This window comes from Uranotaenia lowii, chromosome 1, assembly GCF_029784155.1.
Source record: "Uranotaenia lowii strain MFRU-FL chromosome 1, ASM2978415v1, whole genome shotgun sequence".
NCBI lineage: Eukaryota > Metazoa > Arthropoda > Insecta > Diptera > Culicidae > Uranotaenia > Uranotaenia lowii.
In genome coordinates this window covers 129506022-129518692 of record NC_073691.1, presented here as the reverse complement: position 1 = coordinate 129518692, position 12671 = coordinate 129506022, and the positions used below count along the sequence as shown (strand labels likewise).

General features: G+C 36.2%; 1 protein-coding gene across 5 annotated transcripts in view; it reads left to right on the top strand.

Annotated features, from left to right (window-relative positions):
* Positions 1-12671, top strand: part of LOC129740007 (disintegrin and metalloproteinase domain-containing protein 10) — a 776101-nt gene that overhangs the window by 752589 nt on the left and 10841 nt on the right. For all 5 annotated transcript variants that reach the window (XM_055731588.1, XM_055731585.1, XM_055731587.1 and 2 more), the window contains exon 9: positions 5894-6022. In XM_055731588.1, coding sequence (XP_055587563.1) covers positions 5894-6022 — 129 coding nt within the window. The remainder of the gene's footprint in view (positions 1-5893; positions 6023-12671) is intronic.

Sequence of the window (12671 nt, the reverse complement as noted above, 5' to 3'; positions counted from 1 at the left end):
GAACAAGAAAAGCATTTATTATTATTGTTGCTCCTGCCAGCAAGCTCGTTTTCAGTTTTTTATTGCTATTGTTGCTCTCTGCCAGCAAGTCGTTCAATTAGTTGTACCTGCCGTCAGCAGCCGATCGAAGTGTGAAGAGATTTGCCAGTCACTCTCAGGAGAAATTTTGACCATGTGTAGGAGCTTCGCCAGTCGATGATCGAGAAATGTTGATTGTTGTCGTGCTTTATCCGTCATGCGAGTAGTGAGGCTCCGTCAATTGAGAACAGTGCCAGTCGTTTGATGAAACAAAACTAGTCGGGTCAAGCGTGACGGGCGAAATTTACCATCACTGATCTGAACCAAAAGGGCCAGAGGTGTCCTGATTTTTCAGGATTTGTCCTGATTTTCGAGAAGCCGTCCTGATTTTTTTTAAAACTGTCATAATTATAATTGAATTTGTAGTAAAACAGTTTAACGTCTTAAACCGATAGTAATCTTGGGTTTAGATGATATTTGAACGGCGTTTTTTTTTTCGATATCTCTTCTGATGCATATAAATAAAAGCGTATACAGCACCTTTATTTCGCCTTAATTTATGCAAACTAAGAAGAGCTGAGTTTCATTTCAACAAATCTACTTGATGAAAATTCTGTTTTATTTTTCTTCATGGTGTCCAGTTTTTGAAAAAACCACCTAGCACCGCTTCTCCGAACGCTACAAGGAAAAAAAATATGTGACTGTTTCAAAGACGTTGTCATGATAATTTTACCATTTCTGCGTTATATTATTTTCAACCACGGCAAAGTATAACATTAATTTAGTAAAAGTGCGCATTAGACTAGTTCACTTTTCGGCTTTTTTCGCAGATCAAAGCCGGACTTATATGGGTTGTTCCTCATGCATTTTCAAGTATTTCTGCCAAATTTGAGATCTTTTGAACTTATCTCTGTTCTGCGCAATGAGTTTTCGTGAAAAAAGTTGATTTTTCTTGAAAATATTCTTATGAGAGTTCTAGCAAGCCACTGTTATTATAATACGGTAATTTTATATTGCATGGTGGTTGATATTATAACCATTTTTATGAATCTGTTCTAGATAATCGTTCAAAACAAACCGAAAATTTTTAAAAAATCATAAACTACCAACTTGTACAGAAATTTTATTTACAAGTTGAGGGTTAAAAATCTGTAGTAAATCAGAAAAAAATATGTTTTACAAAATCCTTTTTTTGTAAAGCTAGCCCTTTTTATTACCTTTCTATTGATGTAATAAATATACAAATTGGTTGTATAGCGGTCAAGCTATTTAAAGATGTTTGCAACAAATTTGATTTGATAAAATATTTTTCATTCAAGTTTGCTCCACACCATCTTGTGCACAAGAAAGGATATTTTATTCAATCAAGTACCCCATGACGGGGCGAGGAGTTAAAAAAAAGGCGCGTGCTTTGATCAAGTTGTAAGCAAGTCATCTTGATGCCACGTTTTTCATGTTGCATGAAGCTAAAACTTGAATAGGAACACACTATGATTTAAAAACTGATGCATAAATATTTGAATAACTTTGCTCCTATTCTTGCGATAATTACATTTTAAGCATCAAATGAATGGTAATAAACAGGACTATCTTAATAAAAAAAGATTTTGTTAAACAAATTTTTTTCTGATTTACTAAAGATTTTTAACTCTCAACTTGTAAATAAAATTTCTGTACAAGTTGGTAGTTTATGATTTTTTAAAAATTTTCGATTTGTTTTGAACAATTATGTAGAACAGATTCATAAAAATGGTTATAATATCAACCACCATGCATCATAAAATTATCGTTTAATAATAACAGTGGCTTGCTAGAACTCTCATAAGAATATTTTCAAGAAAAATGGTCTTTTTCACAAAAACTCATTGCGCAGAACAGAGATAAGTTCAAAAGATCTCAAATTTGGCAGAAATACTTGAAAATGCATGAGGAACAACCCATATGAGTCCGGCTTTGATATGCGAAAAAACCGAAAAGTGAACTAGTCTAGTGCGCATGGAACATTATTGCGATTACTATGTACCTGATAATTTTCGATAACTCTCAATGTTTGTTGTCGAAAATACTATGGTCATTATAATTTCATCATATTACATCATATTACAACTAGCGCCCGCATAGTAATTTAGACATTGTAGCACCAATTCATATCAACAAAATACTACGCACACGGTATTGTCAATTGCATGAATTTCAAGACTATTGCGAAAATCTTATTTGACAGATTAAAATCTCGCACTCACTAATACTATCACATTCTTTATGTAAACAATCATGTGCCAAGAGTTTGAAAGGCAGTATAAGATAAAAGTACCAACATCAGAGTTCAGTTGCTTCAAATTATTTCAACCATAAAATCAATATTCATACGCACCGTTGCCATCTTCAGCAAACTGCGTTGATTGCACCTATTTAGACCCACGAACAAAAAATTTGCGCGCAGTAAAATCTGCTTACTGACGCATGACAATGACATATATCGATATGCTTCACATCTTAAGATGAAATTGAATTTAAAATAATTGCGACTGGCGTGTCTAAAAAAGAAAGTCGATGATTTCATAATTTTTAGTATTTTTTTTTTAGGTTTTCAAAAAACGTCCGAATAACGTATGATTTGTTTGTTCCACTTACATCCTAGTACCAATTCAACCATTTTAACGCAATTTCAAATGAGGTAATTAAAAAGCTGTGCACGATCAATTGGCACGATTCATAAATTGAACGATTCATAAATGCGGCCGATTTGGCAAAGTTTCCTGGAAAAGATTCATATACACTTTTACCGCATTCTATGTATTAATTGAATTTACGTTGTTAAAATGCTCGGTTTGTTCAATATTTTTCGATGTTCGTAGTTCAAATTCAACTGAAAAAGTGAAAATAAATATAATATGTGTCGTAACCCTCTGCATCGGAATCGTCTCCAAACAACGAGACCTCGAACAGCTTGCAGGCGGCCGCCGTCTTCAAAGCTGTCGGTTTTGGTTCGATTTTCTAACCGCTGCTTCGACCCGGCGCTTCCTTTTCTTGGTTGTGGTGATGGTGGTTGGATTATCCCTTTTGGCAGAGGGACCCGGAACTTCCTTCTCCGTCTGCGTCTCCATCTTTATTCACTTTATCACTGGTTATAAACAACCGTCACAAAAATATCTTCCAAGGTGTGCTCTGACATGAACTATCGAAGAGATGTCCGTGATAGTGAACACCATCTCAGAGCTCTTACGAAACCAACCAACTGTTGAAGAATTTTATACCCAAAATTAATTTTTTCTTCAAAATCACGCTTAAATCAATGTTTGTTTTGTGATGAATTGTTCGTTTAGGTAAATCCCTTATTAACAGGGTTGTAAATTACTAACATTTACATAGTTATTCAAGCAAACGAAAGAGATATAGCCATAAACCTGTGTGATTTTAGTGGGTTTTCGAATGACTTCTACTTCATAGTCTTATTGTGCTATGTTTAATTTCAGTTTTATTTTCTTTATTATCAATCGCCTATCTCTACAATATGATCTAGCATTAATATATATCTAGCACAAAATTGATAATTTAAGCACATGCACCCCCTGATTAAGAAGGCCCCAAAGATTATTAATTCGTCATTGTCAAATATGTATTTGTAAACGTGTCAGGAATGACCTGATTACAGTTGTGAACCAAGGGAAGGACACCAGTTCTTCGTTTCCGGTTGTTTTTGAAACATAAATATTTATTGAAACCATCTCACGGTCATGCTCATACATACATATACATACATATTCCCATAAACAAACGTACACACATTCCAAGGTTAAAAATGCGTCACAATGGCTCCTGGGTGCAGGCAACCACTTTCTACCATTGAACATTGGCAATGCTTGGTTTCCTTCCGTTTAGTAATAAGTCTATAAATCAAAACCAAGCTCGGGTTGATAATTGCTTGGCTCGCATCCCAGAGATTTCTTCAGTTGGCTTGGCTGATGTATAAAGGGTGATACGGTCAAAATTTGGTCAATATCAACTTGACGTATTTCTTTCAATTTTGCATTTAAAAAACCTGTACACCCCTCATTTTGAGGGGGTGCTTGTGTGTAAAGTGTTGCTCCTATTTTGATTTTGGAATTCAGTTGTCAAAATTCCGTCCAAGGAAGTAGAGTAGCGTATCAAAATTTTGCTCGCGCATCGCGAAAATCCGAGCTACTCGCACGCAAAGCTGGCAAAATCGCTACAAGTTGCCAAATCAACCGTTACAAATGTAATTACAGTGTTCGGGGAACAATTGTCGACAGCCAGGAAGTCTGGATCGGGGGGAAATCGAAAACCGGAAGCCGCTGAGACGACAAAGAAAGTTGCCGGTAGTTTCAAGCGAAACCCTAACCTCTCTCTCCAAGATGCCGCAAATAAGCTTGGTGTATCGTCTACAACCGTGCATCGAGCCAAAAAACGAGCCGGACTATCGACTTACAAGAAGGTAGTGACTCCAAATCGCGATGATAAACAAAATACGACGGCCAAAGCGCGATCCCGAAGGCTGTACACGACGATGCTGACGAAGTTTGACTGCGTGGTAATGAACGACGAAACCTACGTCAAAGTCGACTACAAGCAGCTTCCTGGATAGGAGTTTTATACGGAAAAGGAAGGGGAAAGGTAGCAGATATTTTCAAGCACATGAAACTGTCAAAGTTCGCGAAGAAATATCTGGTTTGGCAAGCCATCTGTACCTGTGGCTTGAAAAGAAGCATTTTCATAGCTTCCGGGACTATCAACCAAGAAATTTTTTCTTGAAAGAGTGTTTGAATAAACGTCTGCTGCCTTTCCTGAAGAAATCCGGTTGTTCCGTACTGTTTTGGCCGGATTTGGCATCTTGCTATTACGGTAAAAGGGCCATGGAGTGGTACGCCGCCAACAACGTGTAGGTGGTTCCCAAGGACAAGAACCCTCCCAACACGCCAGAGCTCCGCCCAAGTGAGAAATACTGGGCTATTGTCAAAAGGAACCTAAAGAAGACCAAAAAACAGCTGAAAGTAGCAGTTCAAGGCCAACTGGCTTTCTGCGGCGAAGAAGGTGGACAAGGTGGCTGTACAAAATCTGATGGCAGGGGTTAAGCGTAAGGCCCGGCAACTCGGGTTTGGAAAAGCGGAAGCCTAACAGAATATTTTTCCTGAATTTTATACTAATTAAACTTGAAAAAGAAATTTTATTTGATGTCCACGATTTACAGAAATCTAGATTTGCGAAGTTCTTCTGCTAAAACTATGATTAGTGCAAAAGAAATAAGGAATAAGCATTTATTTCCAGTTGTCTAGTGTGAAGAACCAAAAGGTGTAACCGTTTCATGTTGTTGCAAATTTGATTTTTGCTAAATAACCGAAATATTTGAAAAAAAAATATTTTTTCATTATTTTTCCCTTTATGTATTCATCATTGCGCACTATTGAGAATTTTTTCGAGAAAAAATAAAAAATCATGAAATGAATGGTTAAATAAACGATTTCACCGATTTACACGCGTTTTCCCTTGACCAAATTTTGACCGTATCACCCTTTAGATGTATGTGAAAAACCATCCAGCCATGTGGCCACAGCTTGCGACTTGTACCCGTATCTCTAGGGATCAATTGTGGAATCCATACCGTCATCATCGTTGTTTTTGTTGGCTCATGGCAAAGCCAAGAATAATTATCTGTATTGTGCTTTTCGTTTTTTTTTGTTTTGCTGCTAGGTGAACACGACAATCGATTGAAACGAGTTGTCGTTAAAGCGAAAATGATTTGCCCGCTTTAATGAATTGGTCAATTTCGGTAAACTTTGCCAAACGATTGTTTCGTCCAACAATCGGCATCCGAATGATCTAACGATTATTCTCTGTATTCTTTTGCTCATTTCAGCACTATCGGGGTTCGTTGAAGTCCCTCAACACCGGAATCGTAACGCTGCTCAACTACGGCAAGCATGTTCCTCCAGCCGTTTCGCACGTGACACTTGCCCATGAAATTGGACACAACTTTGGCTCACCGGTAAGTTTTTTAACTGAACTATTAAAAGCAAGTTTGTAATCATATCGTTGTTCTGTCAAGTTAAAACACTTGTTTTTATGAGTTTTAACATATTGAAACTTACATACAGATATCTAGACCTTATTTTCTCCTACTTCTCAATCTAGTGATGAGACCATTTCTGTAAAACAAATTAATCTAATGATGATCGGCATTTTCCCAATCAAATGGGTCTTTTTACAATCCCAAAAAAAAAAAATTTTCTCCTTACACCTCAGAGAGAAGCAAATTCCATCTTCTTTAGGAAGAAGAAACCCCGCTTATTGAACCGTCAGACGAGAACAAAAAAAAACTTCTGGGTAGCTATTTCTTCTGATTTGGGGAATTGTTTTTGCGCATTGCCACCATCGATTAAGATAGGCTTCTTCAGGTGGAGCCGCGTAGGGTGGGTAAAACTTTTCCATTATATTCCGGCACACCGGCTGTGAAACCGATAGGGCTCCATTTCAGTAAGTGAGCCATCTCAATAGTCCTATTTGCCGCTGATAGTGTTGGTGATATTATGCTGGGTGTTTCACCAACACTTTTTAGTTTTGGGACAATCAACCTCAAAAACGACCATGTTTGTCGACCGGCTGTCCTTTTTTTGTACCGAGAGTTTTGGAGGTTAATTGTCCCGTCTCATCTGTACACGCTCAGCAAGTGTGCGTAAGAAATGTCAAAAACAACTCTATGCGCCGCCAAACTAGGCTCTCGGTCAGTTCTGTAGAAATAGGAGGTTTTTACAACCTTCGCCCGGAGAAAAACTTTTCAATTGATTCTGTTTTTTTTTTTCGGAACGTTTCTGTTCTCGTTTCGAGCTGTGGAGCGTTTTGTCTCAGAAAAAGTTGAAACTATTTGAATGAGAATACGGAAATTTTTTCAACTTTTACAACTCGATTTCGTAGGATACAGATGGAAAGTATACTTTATTTCTCAAAATTATGTAAGTTTCAATTTCAATTGATCATTGAATCATTGAATCAATCAGATTTCAATTGCATTGACTTATTGAAAACTTTTTAGAATTGTACACTAGTTTTTAACATTGGAGACCTTTTAAGGATTTATCAAAAGTCAGTCGATCAAAATAGTGTATGTTGATCTCAAAAGGAATATCATCTATAGGGGAGAATGAGGATACTTGATCCCTGGGGATACTTAATTCCTTAGCTATATCTCCAAACTGGAATGTCGTACAAAGATCAAATGTTCTAGAAAAATGTGCCAAATGGAACAAAACAGCAATGATTGAAGCTCAAAATGTTTTAACAAAATAAGTTTTTGGGTTATTGAACTTTGTTTGAAAAATTTCCAAAAATGTGACTTGAAGATCTTTTTTCATCATTTTAAAATGTTCCTAATTAATAAATGTAAATTAATAAATGTAAATGAAAAATCGATTTACTGATGTTCGTTTATTTTTTACCGAAAAATTACCGAACAGTTTAACGATTTACACATGTTAGAATTTCGGTAAAAAAAATTACCGAACTTGGTAATTTTCGTTTACTGTGTAGCTGACCCGCTGTGCTTTGCAACACCTTTAAAAATTATTAAATATTTCGAAATTGTTGTTTATAATGGAAGTTGCAATTTCAGCTTTCAACTGCAATACTATGAAAATTAATTCTTATTTTCTTGAACGATTTTTTTCTGTTTTCAATACTTACCTAAAGGTGAAAGGTGAAAAGGGGTTTTTTAATAACCGTAGAATCATTTTTCGTACCCTTTTACTCTCCCCTGTGAAATTAGGTTAAATTTATCTTATGAGATTTTCAATTTATCAAAACAAACGTATGGCACCTCTCTTCTTTTTCCATCCCGTAAGGGGAACCAAATCATCTTAGAAATATTTCTTGTATTTAATACTCTTCACAATTGTTACCATCTGCTAGAAAAGCACCCGAGTTATAAAAAAAAATGTATGGGAGCTCCCCTCCTCCCTTCCTATCGAATCAGTTCAAAAACGAAGAAGCCTTAAACAATCAAAGAAACTCAATTCTACTCAAAATAACCCTCTGCTATTAAATTTGAATACTAAGTATTCGAGAAATCCAAAAATATTGTATGGAAATCTTTCCCCTCCCTCTCTTCCCGTTGGAGAGAGGGAGGGGTCTCGAAACATTTAAAAAACATTACTCGTACTCGAATATCAGAATGGGGGTAGGCTTAATAGAGGCACGTTTTCCTACCACTCGGGAAAATTGTGCCTATATTCTTTTATGCTAAAATTTGTTTCCTTTTTGTTCGATTTATTCTCAAGTAATGCTTAAACCGTATGGGAGACCCCCTTCTCCTTTCTAATGCCCCAAGTGGAAGAAAGGAAGGTTCTCAAACATCATAGAAACTTGTCTCGTAACTTTATACCTTCCTATGTGAAATTTGGATTCATTTGCATGATTACTCAAGTAACATATAAAGTTTTATAGCAGGCTTATAGATAAAGTTTTGGTTATACAAGGGGCTTGAGGAGTCCAATCAAACTATCGGTGTTTCTAGGGTAGTTATTGAATAAAGCATTAAATTGTATAGAAGACCTCCTTCCCTCCCTTTGCATCTCCCCAATCGAAGAAGGTGGAGTCCCAAATAATCATAGAAACATTTCTCGTATACCCAAATAATCACCCGTGTCAAATTTGATTCCTTTTGTTTGATTAATTCTAGAATTTTGCAAAAAAAATGTATGGAAGGCCCCTTCCCATTTTCCATCTCCACATTGGGAGGGAAGGAGTCTCAAACCATCTTTGAAATATTCTTCCTACCCATATACCCATACACGGAGAATAAAGTATAGTTTTTCCAACTATATTCCGCCTATATTGAACTATATTTATGATTGATTCTCGGCTAACTATAAATATTAAACTTTGAACTATATATATAATAGATGATCTGGTTGATTTTTTGCATTCAACTATACATATGATAGATTCAATTATAGCCGAATGATTGATTTTGTGCATTCAACTGTACATATGACAAATTCAACTATAATCGTATGATTGATTCTATGCACTTAACAATAAGTAGAGTAGATTCAACTATACTAATATAATTGATTCAATCATAAATATTATATAATCAAATATACTAATATAATTGATTCAATCATAAATGTTATAGATTCAACTATATCTATATGATTGATTTTTTGCATTCAAGACTATATGTATATTATTATGATTACTATAATACAGTTGGCTTTAAGTTGTGTTCTATCGCTACATCAAAATTAATTTTATGTATCTAGCAATTTTTAAATTTATTTTAAATCACTCATTCATCATCCAGTTTGGATACATCAAGGAGGTACAATAAAAACAGCATGCTTGTTCGGTCAGACTCCAGTGACGGAATTGTTCCCCCTCGGGTGAAATGTTGTACGAAGGCCCTCCGGAAGCTTCCAGTGCGGAACCAGTAAGCACATTTGACCCGAACTATAGATTTGCGAATGATTTCCTGCTAAAAAAAAATCTTATCTATCACTGATTTAATAAAAATGGGACAAGACTCTCGGAGTTATTATGGCTTCCGGCAGACGGTTTTAGGTATACCACCATCTTCCACCATCTCATCTTCTCAGAACAGCCATCAAATGAGATGCACATGCAACAGATCAACCGGGTTGTCTTTACACTGTCCTGGGATCCCGGCGATGGTAAACAAGAAAACAAAATTATGTTAAATTGTGGTGCTTCATTATAAAGCAAATAAATTTTAAAATCTCACCCGCCGTGCTACTCAGGACACACTACTTGCCGTAGTTGGTGCGACAACCAGCGCCTCCGCTCCCTGGTTGCCAACGGGGACCATTTCGAGCCGGACAACGACAATCGGTGCCACCCAGCCACAAGTTTATTTAAAAATAGCTTTCGTTTTTGCCACTGGTAAACACCCAGCCACCTGCTGCTGAAGGCACCTCTGACTACACTTATGTAAATACATTTTTATTCAAGTATCACACAGTCAATCATAACAATATAATTTTATTTACTATATTTATAGTTCAAAACCTTGAATCAATCATACATTTGTAGTTGAATCTATCATATTTACAATTGAATCAATTATACCACTACAGTTGAATAAATCATATTTACAGTTGAATCAATTATACCACTACAGTTGAATCTATTATATTTATAGTTGCATGCCTAAAATCAATGATACAATTGTAGTTGAATCTATCATATTGAAAATTTAATGAATTATACCACCACAGTTGAATCTATCATATTTACAATTGAATCAATTATACCACTACAGTTGAATCTATTATATTTATAGTTGAATGCTTAAAATCAATCATACAATTGTAATTGAATCAATCATATCTACAGTTGAATCAATTATACCATTACAATTGAATCAATTATACCATTACAATTGAATCTATTTTATTCAAAGTTGATTGCATAAGGTCAATCTATTGTATTTATAGTTGAATGCATAAAATAAATCATACAGTTGAATGCATTTTATTGATAGTTGATTGCGTATGGACAATTAGAAGTTTGTAGATTAATCTATTATACAAGAAGTTGAATGCGAAAAAATCAACTGAATTTCGATTATTGGTATAATAAGCTGAAATAATTGGAACAACTGCCGTCTTTTTTCTCCGTGTATCCATGCCAAATTTGGTTCCGTTTGCTTGATTTGTTCTCGAATTGTGCGAAAATTTGAATATATTTTAAGACAATCGAACCGTGCAATTTATGCATATTTTCTAAAAAAAAATGTTTTATTCTTCTAAATTAACGAATGTATCCGTTTTAAATTTGCCATCAAACCGGTGGAGAGTGCGTGTTTTAGGCGATTCCAAAATTTAAAATTGTGCTAAAACTGGTATACCTAAAACCAATGTTTACGCCTGTGCCGTTGCAGTTGCTCTTAAAATGTTTTTGTTGTACCTTTATATATATTTTTCGTGTTAGAAACGTTTGAAAATGATTTTATAATAATAAATATAAAGGATAAGCTTTAGATAAGTTACAATGGTACGGGCTAAGGCCAGTAAGTTCTTCGTTTATGTCACCATCCGGTCAGAACTCAGAAGACTGATGTCGCTATCTGTCCGCGAAATAAATGGACTTGATTGGTGTTTTACCTCCACGTCCGGCTGACTACTTCAGTATTGCTGGCTGTCCGGCGTCTGCTCCAAACCACATCGCGGCGGTTGAAGAAAGGAACATAACAAAACATAAACTATAAAAAGAATAAACCGAAAATACCAGTAGCCGGATGTTTTAGTGGTTTTGCTGAGAAAGGACTCTCTCGACTATGTTTGTGGAGGGCAGTGGACGATACATTGTGTTGGCACTAAATCGAGTGGGGGTGGCCAGCCGGAAATTTATTGCGATCATTATTGAACCATAAATTGTTTGCCGGTTTTCTAGGTTCGTTCTCTTATAAAGGGCGGGGGGGGGGATTATAAAAATATGGCGTGGAATGGGGTTGAAAGCTCCTAAAGGTATACAACCACACTATTAACACTGCTGAACTTGAATATTGACAGAGATTTGCGGACAATAGGATTTGATAATTATTGTTTCATTGAGTGGGAATCTGATCTTCAAAATGTACTTGACTTGGTTCTTCGGAAAACAAGCCCTTGCATTTTGTCTAGCAACGTTTCACCGACATTGTTGCTGTATCGATCGAACTCTATACTTTGTAAAGGATTTCTCCAGCTTCCCAACGCGAGGATAACAACTAACTTCTTGCCCTTCAGGGATCATAAAGACGGTTCCGGGGACGATTTATTTTGGGTGATTAATTCCCGGATAGCTGGAGTTTTGCTCGTGGACAAACTGACCAGTGGCTCTACAGTATTGTACGTATCCGGAGAAACTACCCCGCCGAACTAAGTAATGTTCGTGATGGTAATAAAAACGGTTGAATGGGTTTTATGCGGCTTTTAGCTTCCGGCAAATTGGTTTACGTGGATGGACCACATCCATCGATTTTTCCCCGGGGCTTTTGTTTGGCTCGAGCATGCCTGAAATTAAAATTGACGGAAATTGTCCCTGGGCAGATTAATCAATCTGGTGTTTCTTTTTTCTCGTTCGACAGCACAGAAGTTTCGATTGGTAGCTTTTTGCGTCGTTTAGAAAAAGAGAATACCTGTACATATTGTTTATCAATTTATCCAAATATATTTTGTGGTGATTCTAATTGCTTGCTCCTGTGCCCTTTACTGTACACAAGGAACGTAAAAAATCTTAACAGAAGGTCGGAGAATACAAAATAAAAAAAACACTTTTTTCATTTTTTAAAGATGTGCCCAAAACCAATACTGTTTTCTCATTTGATCCTTTTAAATTGTAGCTCCACCAGTGAAAATTGATTGAAGCGTGTTGGGTTCAGTTAATTTATTTAGCCAACTCCGGTTCAATGCTCCAGCTTTCGATTGGAGTCTCTCCACAAACAGCAATGGAAATTGTATGACCCAATAAAATAACTAACCCGTAGTGGTACCTAGCATTGGTCCTTCATTCCTCTTCTTGATTGGAGCCCGGCAGCGAGTTCCGATGTTGGTGGGGGATATGTTTGTACATTTAAAACCCAAAACTCAATTTCCCTGCACCGCAAATCAACTCGGTTTCAATATCCGTTCCATGCACCA